The sequence below is a fragment of the Lepisma saccharinum genome, chromosome 17, assembly GCF_977018435.1.
Source record: "Lepisma saccharinum chromosome 17, izLepSacc3.1, whole genome shotgun sequence".
Taxonomy (NCBI): domain Eukaryota; kingdom Metazoa; phylum Arthropoda; class Insecta; order Zygentoma; family Lepismatidae; genus Lepisma; species Lepisma saccharinum.
In genome coordinates this window covers 26143602-26161928 of record NC_139245.1, presented here as the reverse complement: position 1 = coordinate 26161928, position 18327 = coordinate 26143602, and the positions used below count along the sequence as shown (strand labels likewise).

The following is an 18327-nucleotide window of genomic DNA, read 5'->3' as shown; positions in this document are numbered from 1 at the left end:
TATAGTGTCAAAACGGCTGATATGTAAGTACAAAATCTCTTGTATATCTTTTTTATGTCATGTACAGTGAAATGCTCATGTTTGGTGGCAGCTATGCCACAAGCGGTGTTCTTTTCAATGAATAAATATGTCGTTTAAAGGTGTCTGACCTTCTATCATTTTAGTGAATCATAAGCCTATTAAGCCCTCCTCTAGTTACCGATTACACTAGTCAACAACCATTTTGCAACATCAAAGATAACATGTGTTCTTAACTAATTCGGATGTGCTGATTTCAGATCTGCAACTGAAATTTTTGTATCACGTAACATTTCAGAGATACACGTGACGTCATATCCGGCATAACGTGGATACGTTATTTACATTTGGATTCCAATTTATATGATTTTGGGCAACAATGAAAATAAATTTTGCAACAATGTATAAACAAACACACTTATAAAAAGATTTGTTTCTTTTTGTGGCTATGTTTCCATTGTTGACGTTCAAAAAGGCTGCTTCTCCCTCCCGCAGAATGAGTTACTGATAAGATAAGGGAGAATGCTCTACAGACTGAAGGGAGTGTGATTTAATGAGTTCAGTATTACGTGCTTTGAGGTAGAGAAGTTGTGTTGAAGTTACTTGGGTGATATTGCAATGAAGAAAAACCGACGTGGTTGTGTAAATTTACCAAACAATTTCTGCTATGTGTGCGGGCAGTACACTTTAAAAAGTCAACGCCAAATGTTCACAAAAACGTTGAAACAAGCGTATTATAGCTACTTCGGGTGCAATGTTGGTGACTAAGACAAAGTGTGGGCTCCCCATGTGTGCTGTGTGACTTGTTATTCAACTCTTGTGAGGTGGTTTCGTGGAGACAAAACCCGTGCTATGGCATTTGCGGTGCCAATGGTTTGGCGTGAACCGAGTAGCCATGCTGAGGACTGTTACTTCTGCCTAACAAGCATAGCGGGACATTCTAAACGAACAAAATCCAGTATTGTGTACCCCAATATTCCTTCCGCTATGAGACCCATACCACATGGACCTGAACTCCCAATCCCTAGCCCACCCTCACATTTAGAGGAATCTTTTGCAGAAGAAGAAGAACCACCCATCCCGTCCACTTCCAATGATCCAAGCTATTTTCCACAACCAGAGATGGAACCACTCCTTGTCGACCAGTCCAGACTGAATGACTTGGTTAGAGATATGTATCTAACTAAGCAGCAGGCTGAGGTGCTTGGATCTCGACTTCAACAGTGGAATCTGCTGGCTTCCGGAACTAGAATTACCCATTTCAGGAAGAGACATGAACAGTTTTCAGGCTACTTTGAAATGAAAAATTCCCTCTGTGTATGTACAAATATAGACGGTTTAATGGATAAGCTTGGGTTGGAGCACATTCCTGAGGAATGGAGACTGTTTATAGACTCGTCCAAAAGTAGCCTGAAAGCAGTGTTGTTACGCAATGGCAACCAAAAACCATCCATACCAGTCGCACATTCTGTTGAGATGAAGGAAACATATGACAGTATGTCTGTCTTGTTAAATATGATTCAATATAATAAGTACTGCTGGCAGATTTGTGGCGATTTAAAGGTCATTGCCATATTAATGGGACTCCAAGGTGGGTTTACAAAGTATTGTTGTTTCCTTTGCTTGTGGGACAGTAGGACTACAGAATCGCACTACACTGTGAAAAACTGGCCTCCGAGAGAAACCTATATACCAGGGCAACAAAATGTGAAGTATGCTCCATTAGTTAATTCTAACAACATATTGCTTCCTCCTTTGCATATCAAATTAGGCCTCATGAAGAATTTTGTAAAGGCCATGGACAAAGATGGAGATGGTTTTGCATACCTCAGGAGCTTCTTCCCAAACCTAAGTGATGCTAAAGTGAAAGAGGGAATATTCGTTGGCCCCCGAATTCGGAAACTGTTGAGAGATCGCAACTTTGATAGGAAGTTAAGTGTCAAAGAACTAGCTGCCTGGAAGGCTTTTAGTGCAGTGGTGAATGGATTTCTGGGCAATACTAAAGCACCAAACTATACTCAATTAGTTCTGGAACTCCTTGATTCTTATGCAAAGCTTGGATGTCGAATGTCGCTCAAAATCCACTTTCTCCACTCCCACCTGGATTTTTTCCCAAAGAACTTAGGAGCCGTCAGTGATGAACAAGGGGAACGATTCCATCAAGACATTCGCACAATGGAGCAGAGATATCAAGGTAGATGGGATCCTCACATGATGGGCGATTACTGCTGGTTCCTAGTTAGAGATAGTGATAAACATTACAAGAGGAGGACATAAGGGTAAGTGCATCCATTGTGATAGCTGTATATTGTGTATATTACATATATACACATACACATATTTGTGCGTGTTTGTACCTTGATCTTTTTTACATCTTATTGATGATATTTACTCATACAAGTGTAATAACTGCATTCGTAACCTAGTTAAAAATACAAGTCACGTAATATATTTTCGTCGCCTTCACTACAATCCTCTTTACCAGTGTAACACAAAAACGTTACGTGTTACGACATTTTTACTATCATTTTCGTGTTCAGGAGGTTTGATTTAGTTAAACTGACCCTTTTTTCCCCGTGTTGCAGAAAAAAAGTTTAAATTTGTTGACTAGTGTTATTAAAGTTAGGCTAAAGTTCGTCTGTTGCTTAACAGATATCTCAGGGGATATCTGTTATTATACGGAACACCACACGTGGAATAGGGTCTGCGTGTGGCCGCGTAAAGCGTGGTTCTCTTTTGTTTTTGCTGTTTTTGATATATTATATATTTAAAGTTAACCTTTTGTAAAACCAACTTTAAAGCAACGTAATATATAAACAAGCACCCAATAAAAACCATCCCCTCTTACGAGATTATGAGACTCAGAGGTAGCAGATTCACTACAATGGATACAAGGTCAAAGTCACTAGAACGGCCAGCCGGCCATATGTCATCCCCCAGTGGTAGTGGAGACTCCCAACTAGCCTTAATTATAGCCATGCTCAAAGACCAAGGGCAAAAGATTGATAGCCAGGGGCAAAAGCTTGATAGTCAGGGACAAAAGCTTGACAGTCAGGGAAGGGAAATCGTCCAGGCATCAGCAGAGATGCATAGGAAACTGGAGGCTGTTCGTATGGAGTTCCAGGCCAGACTGGACTCCATCCACAACGTAACGACAAAAACTTCCAAAGCATTGGTTAGGTCGGTATCGTCAAATACCGACAGGATCAATAACGTAGAAATCAGATGTAACGAGCTGGAAAAACAGGTCAATAGGGACTATGTCCAGCTATCTGAACAAGTTAGTGAATTGAGGGAAATAGTGCAAGGGGTAAATGGCACAGACAACCAGACCACCGTAGCACAACTCCTAGGCAGGTTAGATGCCCTGGAGAACACTTGCAGGGAAATTGCCCGCAGTGATAGTGCCATCGCCATAGAAGATAGAATTCTTGAGCGATTGAGGAGGGAGATGCAGAACTGTATGGTTGGAGAACCTAGTTCGCACAATAGCATCTCCGAGGGTCAGAGTGTTCCGCAGCCCACCCTTCCGCTATCAGACAATAGTGAGGAGGATCGGGCAACCGAACAGGCTAAAGATAGTGCAGCCCTCACAAAAATTTTGGCGTGCCTAGAGGGGTTGGAGGGGTACATTACTAAATCACCTGCTCCGGTAAACCCATGCACCAAGCCAAGTCCTCACCCAAGTAAAGAGCCTGCCGTCGGAGCCACCAACAACTTGCACAAGGTTCCCGAAGTCACTAGCAGAGGTCCAATGTCAGATCATAGTAGTGGGTATTCCTCCCCCAAAAGGTACCATGTTTCACATAACTTCTCGGAATCCTCATCCGGAGGTTCGGACACAGAATTCCGAAGCCAACGGAAAAGGAAAAACCGAAGAAGGGGTAAAAGTGCACCCAGGGTTAGGTTCTCAGACCTAAAACAACTGCCCACATTTAGCGGTCAGGGAAATAATCTGGCCTCTGATTTCCTACAAGAATTTGAGAGGGATCTTGATCTTCTAGAAATAGATCTAGAAGATGCCCTTAAAATAGTGTCGTATAGTCTGCGGGACGAGGCACGCCAGTGGTTCGAAAGGAACGAACACAAGTTCCGATCGTATGTGAACTTTAAGGAACAGTTCCTGAAGTATTTTCAAGGTGATGGGTGGAGGGCTTCCTCATTATCAAAAGCCCTTAATGGCAAATATAACCCTAACCTACATAGATCAATGCATAAATATTTTTGGAAACAGGTGAAGATGTTTAGACTGGCCTTACCAGAAATTGCAGATCACCAGATTTTTACACATGTCATCCAACAGCTGCCACGTAGCTTAAGGGATCAGCTGGTCCTAGCCCCCTTTACCTCTTTACAGGCAGTGGCCAATTCCATACTCAGGTATGAAAGTGTACAGGCGCCACAAAACCCTGAGAGGGATAGCACAAGGCATGCACGACTTCCATATGGGAGAACCACCCCTCACGTCAACCAGACATACGTGAGTCGTGGGAAGGATGACACAAGTGGTCCATCAGATCCCGATAAAGCATACAGTAACCAGTACAGGCGTAGGGATAAGAATAGGTTTAAGGAACCCATCAGCGGGAAAAAAAAGGTAAAGGACCAAGAAAGGGTATAGAACCCCAGGGTAGGAGTTCGTTAAGACCTCTCGGGTCCACAGAGCATATAGCTGAGGTGCATTCCGAAAGCCACAGTCAGGGAAACTAGATAGGCAACGTCCTGAAGTGGGGAGGGGCGATGCCGAACCTAGATTAAGCCCACCATGTTCAACCCAGTGTAATCATCATCCAATCATTAAGGCTCATCAAGCCATTGGAGATTCAATGTTGTCTAGGCTAGCTCAAAACAAGTTTGGTTACCCAGTCCAAAGGGACTATGACGGTAGATACCATGTAGGGCTATGTAAGTCGGGACAATCCTCTAGCCAGCTGCTCAGTGAACTCCGTCGTACTAAAAGTGTGCACGATAAAGTAGTGTTGATGATTGCAACAAATGACATGCTCCGAGGGGAAGACAGCGACCGAGTGCTGCGGAACCTCGAGTGCATAGTAGGGGTTCTTAAGAGGAAAGGTGCCAAGAAGATAGTCATTCTGACACCTCCACCAATTCCTAGATTAGCTAAGGAAAATAGAGCTAAGTTCTGGGCAGGGTATGATTCTCTCCTAGGTAAAATTACCTCACTGGAGAACAAAGGTAATATAAGAGTGCTTGATGTTTCTTCCAAGTTTACTCACCAGGGTCAAGAATTAAATATGTCCTTATTTGAGGAAACCATGGGGTATGGCAGTTACAAAAGGCCTGACCTGGTTCACCTCAGTCCCAGGGGCATGGACGTGATTCTCAAGGCGTTAGATGAGGTACGGTGGTTTACCCAGCAACAGCCAGAGACCGACAAACGTCAGTCACCTCAACAATGGGAGGATGTAGATGCCATAATGCCATACACCCCACCGACGGGAAACTAGCCAACGCTGCTCTCGTAGGAAGTAATGGTGGCGAGGGTAAAGTAAATCCCCATAGATTAATAAATGTTCCATTCTGTAACAGGGACGACAGTGTGTCTATAGAAAAGGAACTGGTTAGGGATAATTGTAACAGTGTAGTACCCATTAATAATTTCTATTAGTCAAGTAACATGTAATATTTTTAATGTTATACATTGTGTCAATGGTAGAAATGTAAGTAATCAACATGTAAATAACATGAAGCTATGGAGATGTAGTCCCAAAGTATACAACCTGTACATCGACAAGCTCAAACTATTACATCCTGATTTAGCATCCAAAGTGCCTCAAAAATGCTAAGCAAAGTTGTGGATGGGGTTCAGCTCTGTCTGAATACAGAACAACAGTTGTAAATAGTATATGGGACCCATATTTCATTTTTGTGCATTTTATATACTTTCAATGTTCTAATATATCCTATATTTAGAGTATTTCACATTTATGTTGTCCTATTTGAGGATATGGTAAGAAATATATCTCAGAGCTAAAAAATGCCAAAACAAAATTAGTAAAGATCTCCACTACCACCATGTTTGAGTAGGCCAAAGGTAAATGTCGACACAACCAAGGTACAGCCAAAGCCAAACATGGGAATTCACCACCAACACAGCCAAATTGTGTAAGTAATGGGGCAAGTGATAGTGTGCAGTGACCCATCACAAGTGTGCCACCATCCCAAAACACACAGGCTTAGGGTTGAAGAGCGATACATCGCAAGCAAGATGTTGGGAACTATCCACCATGCCTCCTGAGGCACAGGAAGCATGGGGAGTGTCCGAATAGTGGTTGTCACCCCCAAGATTACTGAGCGGAAATTAACAACCATGAAAACCAGGACATACCCATAGTGCGTATTGTGTAAGTGCGCATAGACAAGTGATATCCGAACCTACGTATAAAGAAAGTCCAATGTGTGTATGCAGACTTACGTACAAAAGTACAGTGTTCAAGGGCTTCTTTTTATAAATGTGTCTCTTTGGACTAAGTGCTGAAAGGGTAGAGTAATCCATTCCCTTCAAGGCGAAGAGAACAAACAGTCTTACAAATTACATACGGTGACCAAAGTATCTTATATATATATGTACATCTATATAAATTCTCTATCATAATGGGTAGTCATGACTCAAGACACCCAAGAACTTTCATAGGGATAGGAATGGAACAGGAGGCAGAAACTCTGTCCTCAATGTATTACAAATATTTTTAATATGTATATTCCAAGAGTGCATCAATGTAGATGTATATTTCAAGTATGGTAATTTTCAACATGTCTATTACAGGATTATATTAATGTCAATATGCAGGACCATTTCAAGTGTTTCTTTTAACAGCATATGTGTAATTTAATTTTATATAGCCGTGAATATTTATTTTTGTGTGTGTTTGCATAATAGTGTTTAAGGTTAGTGAGGGTAAAGAAAAACGAATCGCTTCTCGAATCCTTTTTCTTTTTCCCGAGGGGCCGGGATATGTATGACCAATCAGCATTGGGCATACATGCCCACACACAAATAACCACAGGCCAACCTAAGTACAAGGGCCATTAGGTTGGCATCAGGGAAAGCTTGTGAGAGCTATTTTCCCAGAAACTTATACCCCCACCCCCAATTAGAATCATGGGTCATGTTTACCAACCAGTTGTCACTCATGGGAGGGGTAGAAATGCTTTATTTATAAAGAACCAACCATTGTTAGGCTAACAGTAGCCATTTTGGAGAACAAAAACCATGTGCTCCAAATCACATGTTTACTAAATCTTTTATTCTTTACTGAAAATCAGAGATAACACTCACCCATAGGTAAAATAATGCCTAATTTATTAAAAGTAAACTCATTTGCAATTATCTGGCATAATTAAGCCAGAAAAGCTGAAAAAACACTTTTGTTTATACTTTTTAAGCAATTGATAACTCTGCCATCTGGTGGGAGAAAGTGGCACTTCTCCCAAAGACAAGGAAAGATCTCAAAGGACCCCAGCTGGCCAATGAGAAGCCGTCAAGGCTGTGACGTCACAGAGGAGACTTTCAGATGGCCTATTGTGTTCTGAGCTTGCTATTCAAGCTCACTTGTATTACAGACCCACCTGAGAGCAGGTCTCCTGGAAGTTGCTGGTAAAATCCAGTGTGTGAATGGCCACCTGTGCCAGCAACAAAGGATACATAAAGGGAAAAGGGATCTAAGGTCCTGTTACAGTAAACACAGGCCTAAGTGTGTGTGACCAAGTGGGATATTGTGTCCACAAGTGCATTTAAGGATCCCAGTGAAAATTCAGCAAAATAGCGAGTTTTGTGTCCCTCATCCCATGTGGAAATCCAGACCACATGGTCGGCAGAACTGACGCCATAGAAGCATCCATAGGATATCAAAGAATATCCAAGTTGTTCTTAGCCATCCATCCAAGAAAAGCCAGGAAAACTCATTTATCACTCCCCCAAAGCCTTTGTTACACCAAGGAAGCACATAATATTAAATTTTTAGTGTGGTGTACCCCAAAATTGTCCATGTGTCGGGATGTGGCGATAAAGAGTGAAATAGTGTGTGTATGGCCCCAGGTATGATTGATATAGTGTCAAAACGGCTGATATGTAAGTACAAAATCTCTTGTATATCTTTTTTGTGTCATGTACAGTGAAATGCTCATGTTTGGTGGCAGCTATGCCACAAGCGGTGTTCTTTTCAATGAATAAATATGTCGTTTAAAGGTGTCTGACCTTCTATCATTTTAGTGAATCATAAGCCTATTAAGCCCTCCTCTAGTTACCGATTATTAAAGTTAGGCTAAAGTTCGTCTGTTGCTTAACAGATATCTCAGGGGATATCTGTTACTATACGGAACACCACACGTGGAATAGGGTCTGCGTGTGGCCGCGTAAAGCGTGGTTCTCTTTTGTTTTTGCTGTTTTTGATATATTATATATTTAAAGTTAACCTTTTGTAAAACCAACTTTAAAGCAACATAATATATAAACAAGCACCCAATAAAAACCATCCCCTCTTACGTGCAAACCACTTCTGACACGTTCGCTCAGCTAGCGCATGTTCACCATACACTTCCACCAAAATACGATGACTTTCGGTAGCACTTTTCTGCATGTTAAAGTAATGAAGCAGAACACCCCGTAAAAACACTTTATCTGGCACAAACTGCGCCATGTTCAGTTGACTACAAAATGCTGTTGTTGACGCATCAATCAACTGCCCTATACTACGAACGATGCACGCTGACAGGAGGTTTCAACGCATGTGTGGATACACGGAACTGTGGGATGATACGCTCGTTACGCCATCTCTTGTCCAGGCGCACGAATTAATTCCTAGACCAAATATTTGAAACTATGTAGGTCATTCGGAAAGTAAAGAATGTTTGTGCATACTAGAGTACTGCATAGTGGCCGCGGTGGCTCAGTCGGTAACGCGTCTGACTACCATGCTCAAGGTCCCGGGTTCGATCCCCGGCCGGTTCAAATCCGGGAACTTTTCTAACGTTGGAAGCGGCCCCGGCGCCCACCCAGCGTCGAATAGCATGGGTACCTGGGGGAAACCCTGGGGGGTAAAGGCGGTCAGGGGCGTGGTGCTGATCACATCACCCCTACTCACGACCGGATCAAGAAAGTGTGGGGCGTTACCCCCACACACCCTATACGCCTTCATGTCGTGGTGCTAAGCACAGGGGAACACTTTACCTTTACTAGAGTACTGCATGGGGCCAATTTCGCTCGCTCGAACTTGTTCGAGTCTCCCACACGTAGTGCACTCGCAGTGAAATGATTTGCAACATCCTGTATCTGTCAAGCTGAAGCCCAAAAGTGAAAGAAAACTACTTCAATTACAATTCTAATTAAGTCGATATATTACTATCATCATCATCCTTCGGCGTTTCCTGCCTCTGGCTGGACCCAAATACAATATATACGAAAGTATGCAGTAACTACAGACCGAAACATAAAATTGAACCCCTAGATACATGTGCTGACAGGCCTGCCTAAGCAATTAAAAATATCGTAGCACAGTGCAACAAATACCTGTACATCACTGATCGCTTACTGAAAAGGATAATCATATTCTGTAAAATAATAAGATGCAGTTATAACATTCAATAGAACATCATTTTAATGTGACAATAATAATCGTAGAAACATATCTAAAATGCCAGCCTAGGCAGTTTCATACCATAATCATCTATTTCATTTTCATATATAACTGTGTATTGGTAAGATAGACTAAACTACATTTTAGCATGGAGATGATGACTATGTTCATCAGGAAAACCTGGCAACCCCGGTAGACCCATTGTGTCCAGCTATAACTCACCCACAGAAAGAATCTCAGCCTTTGTTGACTCCCATCTCCAGCCTCTTGTGAAAGCTCTGCCCTCCTACCTCCGTGACACCAACCACTTCCTCCAGAAAATCAGCACCCTTCCACCATTGCCCCCAGATACCATCCTTGCCACCATCGATGTTACTTCCCTCTACACCAACATACCTCACTCCCATGGCCTCCGCTCCATAGAATTCTATCTCAATAGCAGACCCAAACCTCACAACCCCAGCACCAACTTCCTGACCCACCTAGCCCACCTTGTCCTCACTTGTAACAACTTCACCTTTGAAAACCAAAATTTCCTACAGATCCGAGGTACAGCCATGGGTACCAGAATGGCCCCATCCTATGCAAACCTCTTCATGGGCAAACTTGAGCAAGAGTTTTTGGCTACCCAACCCCTCCAACCCCTCCTATGGCTCCGCTTCATCGACGACATCTTCATGCTCTGGACACATGGAGAACCATCCTTGTCAGCTTTTCTGGACGAACTTAACCACTTCCGTTCCCTAAAATTCACCTGGACGCACTCCCCCAACCAGATCACCTTCCTAGATGTGGACGTGCACATCGAGGGAGGACACCTGACTACCTCCATCCACATAAAACCCACCAACCATATGCAGTACCTACACTTCTCCAGCTCCCACCCGTTCCACACCAAAAAAGCCATTCCATTCTCTCTGGCCCTCAGGGGACAGCGCCTGAACACTTCACCCACCTCCCGCCAGAATTATAACCTCCGCCTACACCAGGCCCTGGTAAACCGTGGATATCCCTCCATCCTTGTCACCAAGCAAATATCCCGAGCTGCCTCACACACCACTACCACCAAGAAACCTGCTGCCACCAACCCACCTGCACTCATCACCCAATACCATCCCCACCTCAACAAAATCAGGCACACACTGCACTCTCTTCTCCCAATTCTCCACAGTGATCCTGAAACCAAAAGCATATTTCCCGACAAACCCAGGGTGGTTTTCAAACGCACCCCCAACCTCCAAAACATCCCGTCCCTCCCGCCCTCCCAACTCTTCCTACACACTCACAGTTTACGACGAGCCTGGTGACGAAACAGTGTTTTTTTCGTTCTACGCACCGCTTCTTCTTCGATGGGGACCTGGCAACTCTGCAGTGCCCCAACTTCCGGTTCCGTCTATTTCTTCTCACACCGATGATGCTATAAATTAGCGAAAATTTTGAATCTTTCTACTGTCCGGTGAGTGTTTCCTTTTACCTTCTTTGATTTTTATATATATATATATATATATATTAAAACTCGTTTTGCACAACAAGCACTTTCGTAACACTCGGGAAGTATCGTTATTTTGTTCAGAACATCAGAAATGCACTTTATTTTAAAGATGGCGGCATCACCCATTTTATTCTTTCCCAAGCCCCTTCTGCAGCTTTACCTCTGCTGGCAACAATGAAAATTGCTCAAAATTCACTCGAAAGTTCCGTAACAAGTAGCAGTACTAAAATTGTAACTTACCGTGTTACTCCAAGGTGCATTCAGGCAACCTAATCCCAGACAGAAAACTCTTACCTCCAAGGTGGGTTACTATGCATGGCAACCAGAATCCCAGGTTTACCTTTTTCACTCTAGAACTCAGCGGTGAAGACCTGCTCGGTAACCGATACCTCTCGCTCGAAGTATCCGTCAGGCTGAATAATTATTTTTCACCGGAAGAAGCAAAAGTTCCCGTAAACGTGCAACACTTGCATCTGCACTTCCAATCTCAAATCAGGCATCCATTGACTTACCTCTGACCGACTTTGTTCTTTGTTCAAGTTCCATCAGCTGTCCCGCTCCTAAGACATCTAGTGTTGTTTTCACGAAACTTTCAGCCCTTACAGTTAGCAGTCCGTATGCTAAGGACATCTACCGATTATCACGCAAACTACATGGACATGAAAGCTCGTGAAAGGTTTGTACAACCAAATGAACATTATACATATGATTTATGTTAACATCGTTATTTGATTTCACAAAAGGCATTATGGCGAACTATCGTCATACAATGTCACAGGCGACTATGTGGAGAAGTAAGTGAGAAAAGTATGTGGCAAAACACATATATTCTGTTTCTTCAATTTTATCAATAAATATCCTTGTATGGCAAAATGTTCCTTACTTCCCGAATAACTCTCGTACATCAAAATTTTTAACACTTTCATGATAATCCCACCCCCAAAATTTTCAAAACTAAGAGAGACTTATCACATGTGAATACGAGTAAAACGACATATTTTACGTTTCAGTTCTTTTCTGAAAAGAATATACGAAAAACAATAATATACTCTAAAATTCAAAATATTTGTACATAATGCAGAGAGATTTCCTTCATACTAACCTTTCCAAGTCTTTCAATTCCTCTTCAAAAGTGGCCAATTTCTTCCACATAAAGTTGGCTAAATGATCACTTGCATTTATAATGGTTACTGTAGCTTGCCTCTCCAGCCCAACATATGTATCATCAAACATTATGAAAGTCTTCTCCAAGCTAATACTTGAATTCTCAGCCAATGCATGAATATGCACAAATATTCTTTCACCTAATCAGAACAGTTATACTATATTAATATTAATGCAAATTATGTTTTGAGAACAAGATGGTTTTTTAACTTTCTGTGGAAAATAGAGATGGAACAGATTAATCTGTATTCTGTTTGTATCAAACAGTGACCATGTAAATGTATTGGTTTATAGGTAAAATAACCAATATATTTACTGTTTCAATATAATGTAAACATTGATTGATTGATTTGCTTTATTTTACTTCCCTTTTTATGCCACCTTTGGCTAATTTGCGAAGATGGGGATGAGTGATGATTAGACCTCGGATTTCAGGTTTATAACCTATTTTTTTTCCTTTACAGGTATGTAAGAAATAGTAAGTTATGTCAGTGTTTCGTTAAAAAATGCAAAAATTGATGAAGTTTTATAGTGCCTAAAAAAACTATTTTGTCCTCCTCTGTAGCCGAGTGGGTTAAGGCATTCACTCGTCTTGAGATCGTTCACTGAGGGACGGCGTAGGTTCAAATCCGGCTCTGGTCGGAATTTATTCGGCCTACGTATAGGGCCGGTGGCAACCCACCATCGTAAGGAAATTGGGGAGCTCCGAATGAGTGAGCGGTAACCCGGTCGAGAAGACCTACAACGGCTGGGGGTTCGTCGGGCTGACCACCCGTCACCCCAATACTGGTCTAAGATCTCCACGCTATAACAGGTGATGGAGGAACAGTGTGGGAGGGAGACCAGCAGTCGGTAGGTAAGCCAAGGCTCTCAAGGGCTGTCGCGCTGTGTGTTATTATTAAAAAAAAACTATTTTGCTTGTTAGAACCTATTTTAGGTATATGAACCTAAATCAAGCCTTTTTTTTAGGTTTTTATATATTTTTGTAGGTTTTACATGATTTTTATGTCACACAGAGGAATTTGTTTTGTCTGGTCACGAAAAAATTAAATGATGAACGTGTTTGAAACATACTCTCTGTCGATTTCCCTTGCTCCAAGTCCATGGTGAATTTTCAAAGCCCTAAACAAAGCAAAATGTCTCGTGCCACTGTTACCTGTTTTACAATCCAAAGTGGTCTGATCTGTGTGGTCTTGCTCACTTTCACGTCACTTTGGTGCTTTGTGGCATACAGCCTTACAAACTGAAGGACTATGTTTTTGTGGAAAGATTATTTTCAGCATATAAGATTGTCCTCACGGAAAAAATTGCGGAGTTTGACTGTGGATAACATGAAAAAGGATTGTTGCCTAACTATACGGCGAAGAGTGGATTCAAATAGTAAATTGCCAATGATAAGTTCTGCCATCTCTGTAGGGTTAGGCAACGCACATAACGTTATGCAAGATAGTGGATATTTCAGGATATAGGTGTCCCATTTTCATTGCCGGTGACTATACCTAACCAGCATTTTTTAGGAATTTTGAAATATTTTAAGTTTTCTTGAACCTACTTCAGGATTTTTCGAGCCTAACTTAAGATTTTTAGAACCTATTTTAGGTTTTTTTAGACTATTTTAGGACCTTTAGAACCTATTTTAGGATTTCTCAAACCTATTTTAGGATTTTAAGAGCTTATTTTATGATTTTTAAAGCTTGGTGCTTGTAAATTGTATATTGGCACTTTATCAGATCAGCAAAAAATTCATAGCAGTCCATCCCTAATATTTATCATGTGATATAAAAATCAGTTTCTAACTTCCTGAATAGCTACTATGTATAATTTATACTTAACTATTACATTAACTGTACACTGTAATGCACCAGGCCGGTAATGACTCAGAACATTCCAGGTGCTAATTTAATATCCCTATTCACACTGTACATCTTATCCTTAGTCTAGGTACCTCTCAAAGTAGTCCCCACCCATGACAGGGCAGCTCTATAAATCCCAACAGAGCAAACGTTTGACCATTTCACTCTGTTGGTTGACTAACTGTAGTGAACAAGCCACTGGGCGATGGGGTCGTCACATCCCTATGCCAGAAAAACCTACAAATGATGCTTGAATTGATATGGAAAATATGTGGAAAAACACAGCAAGGTATGCAGCTTCTGCACCATAAATCCCTTGCACACACCTGCCACTTGTGTCTCACACCAAACCCCTCATTTTTTTCTGGATGACCCTTGTACTATCACCAAAATTGACTGACATCTACAAAATCCTTATCTACATTATTCTATAATTAATTTTTTAAAATTGATCAGTGATTATTTTTTTTTAACACTTTCTGGTCGGGAATCTGATGTGATGCGAGCAGAGTAAAACACCCATTCCGGTCACCAATCGGCTAGGATACGATCGCCGTATTTCTGTTGCGTTTAAATTTATTTGCCCGAACCTTATGCGATTATTGTTGCACACGCTAGGAGATAGTTCTATTTTCCGCCACCAGAGAGCATCTTATGCTGGTTGGGTAAAGGCTTACTGTTATTTCGTTGTTGTATTTTTTGATAACGTGCACAGTGCGTGTCTATGCTGATTTTTCAAAAATACAAAAAATACATAATTTTTTCAATAAATATTGCAAATGTGTAAATTATAAAAATGTAACATCTAATTGAATTATCTATTAGAACAGAATCTAAGCTTTCATTTGATATATAATACATTGTGATACCATTAATAGTGTATTTTTCTGGGTTTTTAAAAAAATGCCGTAAAATGTCCGTCCACAGGTAAAAGACGCGTGGAAACCGTCAGGCTGGAAAGTGTTAAAAAAAATCCCTGATTTAAATCAATACACCTTGAGTGTAACCCTACTCCACATAATAAATAATATAGTAACACCAAGAATTTGCAATAGAACACAACACAGCCGAGTGTGAAAACAAAATTCCTGACTTTTCCAGATTTTCTATACCAAGAACCAAAATTTTCCAGACCAAACCATTACGCCAATTAGTGTACACGTCTGGAAGAAAGTCACAATATTTCAGCAAAATGCATGCTTAGAATCTTGCTAAACCTAATACTGGAATATCTACTTCACATGTAAAGGTAATAACAAGAAGGAAAACTCAACAGTAATTGACTTTAGACATGAAAAGGGAAGCAAGTGTTCACTGCAGATTCGATGATTTGCAATTGGCTTGTCAAGGGCACTGTGATGCTTAGACTTGATCCAATTTCTTGCATTTATTTCCTGGATGAAAGGAAGCAATGGGGGTTTATGGAAAGGAAAAGTAGGTTTAAACCTTCTAAATGATATCTCCAATCAGTTAAGGTTAGGTTTATGGCATTGAACCAAGACGCTTGCACATTCAGCTGTAGATATTGGAAGATTTTGGATTAGATTCACAAGGTCTTTGAGTGAGATGGGAATGTTTGATTGATTGATTTTCGCATTTCTGCCATGATGAATGATGATGAATGATGATATGATGAAATTGATGAAGGGACACTCACAAATAACACCCATGCCCAGGCCTGGATTCAAACCCGGGACCTCTGGCATCGTAGTGTGCTATGCTAACCACTTTGCCACGGGGGCTCGCGAGGTGGGAATATGGTTTGAATTTTCTTTGTACGTGTGAAAATGTTTAACTGTGATGCGATCTTGTACATGAACCAAATGATATTACTTTCAGTACTTAAAGAGCATCATTACATGAACCAAATGATATTACTTTCAGTACTTACAGAGCATCATTACATGAACCAAATGATATTACTTTCAGTACTTAAAGAGCATCATTAAGTACAGCTAATTATATTATAAATAAATGCTTTGTCAAATGATATTTCACAGTTTGACCTCTTATGAATTGATCGGGAACCATTTCAACTCAGTATTTTTTTTAATACAACGCCCTCTAGATGTCTGAGAAAATACCGGCTTCTAAAAGGCATTGGATGTGATGCACATCTGCCAGAGATCGTTTAAAAATATTTGTATATGTAGCTAAGGAACTTGAAAACTTTAAAAAACTGAACTGGAGTGGAACTACATAAGCATGATATACGCAATAGTATGGTCCAGTGGGTGGGAGATGATCATTCCGGGTTCGAATAGCTCAAGATAGAGGATGGGGGAATCCTATTCACCCTCTTTAATCTCATCCTGCATTGAAATGAATAAATTTATCTTTGTTCGCAATTCTCATATTTCAAACTCCTGATTATCCATATTCTGTTAAATTCAAAACAAGGTCCAGAGTTTTGTGTGTTTTGGAATTGTTATCTAGTTTTAAAATCTGTTTCTAGAATAACCAAAATTTCTAAGAAAAACAACAAGAATTAAAATTATTTATGCAAATTTTGCTAACCATTGGCCACCTGAAAACATACCAAGTGTCATCTATAGTAGGGCCTTGATTTGACGTTATTCAAGGAAGCAAGGGGAAAAACTTAAAATGTTGAGAAAGGTAATAATACCAATGACAAATGTATTTAATAATTTGCTCTATTGGGACAACAAAAACTGGATATGTATATAATTTCAAAAAATATAAAACCTTTGAAGTTAACATCAGGCTTCACTGCATTTCCAAATTAGCAATTAATTCACAAAAACAACTATGCAGTGAAACCAAAGGAAGTCTCGAAAGCTTGGTTGGCAGAAAACTAGTCCTGAGATTTAGGCTTGATCTCTGAACAAATCACAATTTTCACATTTTCCAATTCACAATTACAATACAATAATTCCTACATTAACATCATCTCAACAAAGTATATGCATGTATGTGAATACAATTTCTGCATGTTAAAATACTTATTCACCTAACTTACCTGTGGCATACTGGATGACAAGATAATCCTCATATTCACCTGTAGCAATAGCTTCGAACATAATAGTGACTTGCATACTTGCATTCTCTTCAAGTATTCCTTTCTTTGGAAATACTGAAAATGGACTGTTGATGTAAAGAAGTTAATAAATCACATACAGAATGATAAAAAATAATATTTTCATTATGCAGTATACTAGTACTACAAGTACTGAAAGATTTCTGTAATTAGTTACGGAAACACTAGAAGAGGTATCTATATCCCTCATGAATAGCTTATATTGAAATTATAGGGAAAAATTAGTGGAAGACAATATTTCCATTATATATTTCAGTGCCTTAGATTGCTGCAGCATGTCAGATTATAAAGAACTCATTTGTATTCTGCATATGTTGCATCATTCTTCTGCCTATTTACGTTAAATGAAGGTATATTATGGATCATGAAAGAATAGGAAATACTGGTCTTACAAACTGACTAAAATTCAAATTCTTGTACAGTGAAATTCTGATTTTACGTTCCCGGATTTTACATTTTCTTGCATTCTAAGTTTTTTGAGCTTGGTCCCCTGAAAACATAAAATCAAGATTCCACTACACATGCAAAAAGTTATTTTTAAATATAATAAAATATACACTGTGGTATAAATCTCATTATAAATATTTTTTAAAATGACCACTCTCAGTATAATTTTTATAAACCTATTCTGTCTCCCAATTACATGCATTGGTTATGCAATCTAATAAAAAAAAAATATATATAGCATCAGCCACATTGTACTGTTGTTACTGCGCCGATCAGTGTTATTCAACAGGATGTTAATTTAATCTTGCACATTGCTAATGAAATGTTACAAATTGGTGTACATAAACAAAAGACAAACAACAAAACATGGTAAAAGAAAAGGATACACAAAATAGTGTTCACTATTTCAAGCGTCAGCTGAGAAATCAAGTACATTCAAGATGTGCATGGGCAAAGCAGCTACTTTCACCTATCACCTTGCTTTCTTTTATTCTACTTAGTTTACTGTATAAGATTGAAACAAACCTTTCAACAAGGAGAGAAAATACAGCAGACACTTCGCCTATATTTCGCACTAGGAGTAACTTGGTAGTTGCAACTTTAATTGGACTGTTTGGCATTAGAATGTGGTCAGGAAAATCAAGAAGTGGACGAGGACCAATGGCTAGAAGAGGAGGAAAATAAGAAAAGAACATTAAA

At 40.1% G+C, this 18327-nt stretch overlaps 2 protein-coding genes across 2 annotated transcripts in view; one reads left to right on the top strand and one right to left on the bottom strand.

The window, feature by feature from the left end:
* The window catches only part of LOC146001338 (hydrocephalus-inducing protein homolog), a 230199-nt gene that overhangs the window by 197964 nt on the left and 13908 nt on the right, over positions 1-18327 (bottom strand). Inside the window, exons 5-7 of the mRNA XM_083138652.1 lie at positions 18154-18292; positions 17104-17228; positions 12209-12410 (exon numbers count right to left, since the gene is read on the bottom strand). Coding sequence (XP_082994778.1) covers positions 12209-12410; positions 17104-17228; positions 18154-18292 — 466 coding nt within the window. The remainder of the gene's footprint in view (positions 1-12208; positions 12411-17103; positions 17229-18153; positions 18293-18327) is intronic.
* Positions 821-2295, top strand: LOC146001760 (uncharacterized). The gene has a single exon (XM_083139478.1). The coding sequence runs from the start codon at positions 871-873 to the stop codon at positions 2293-2295; it is 1425 nt and encodes a 474-aa protein (XP_082995604.1). The 5' UTR covers positions 821-870.

Excerpts from the sequence above, each read along its gene's own strand:
- LOC146001760 (XM_083139478.1), top strand. The coding sequence starts at position 871 with ATGGCATTTGCGGTGCCAATGGTTTGGCGTGAACCGAGTAGCCATGCT.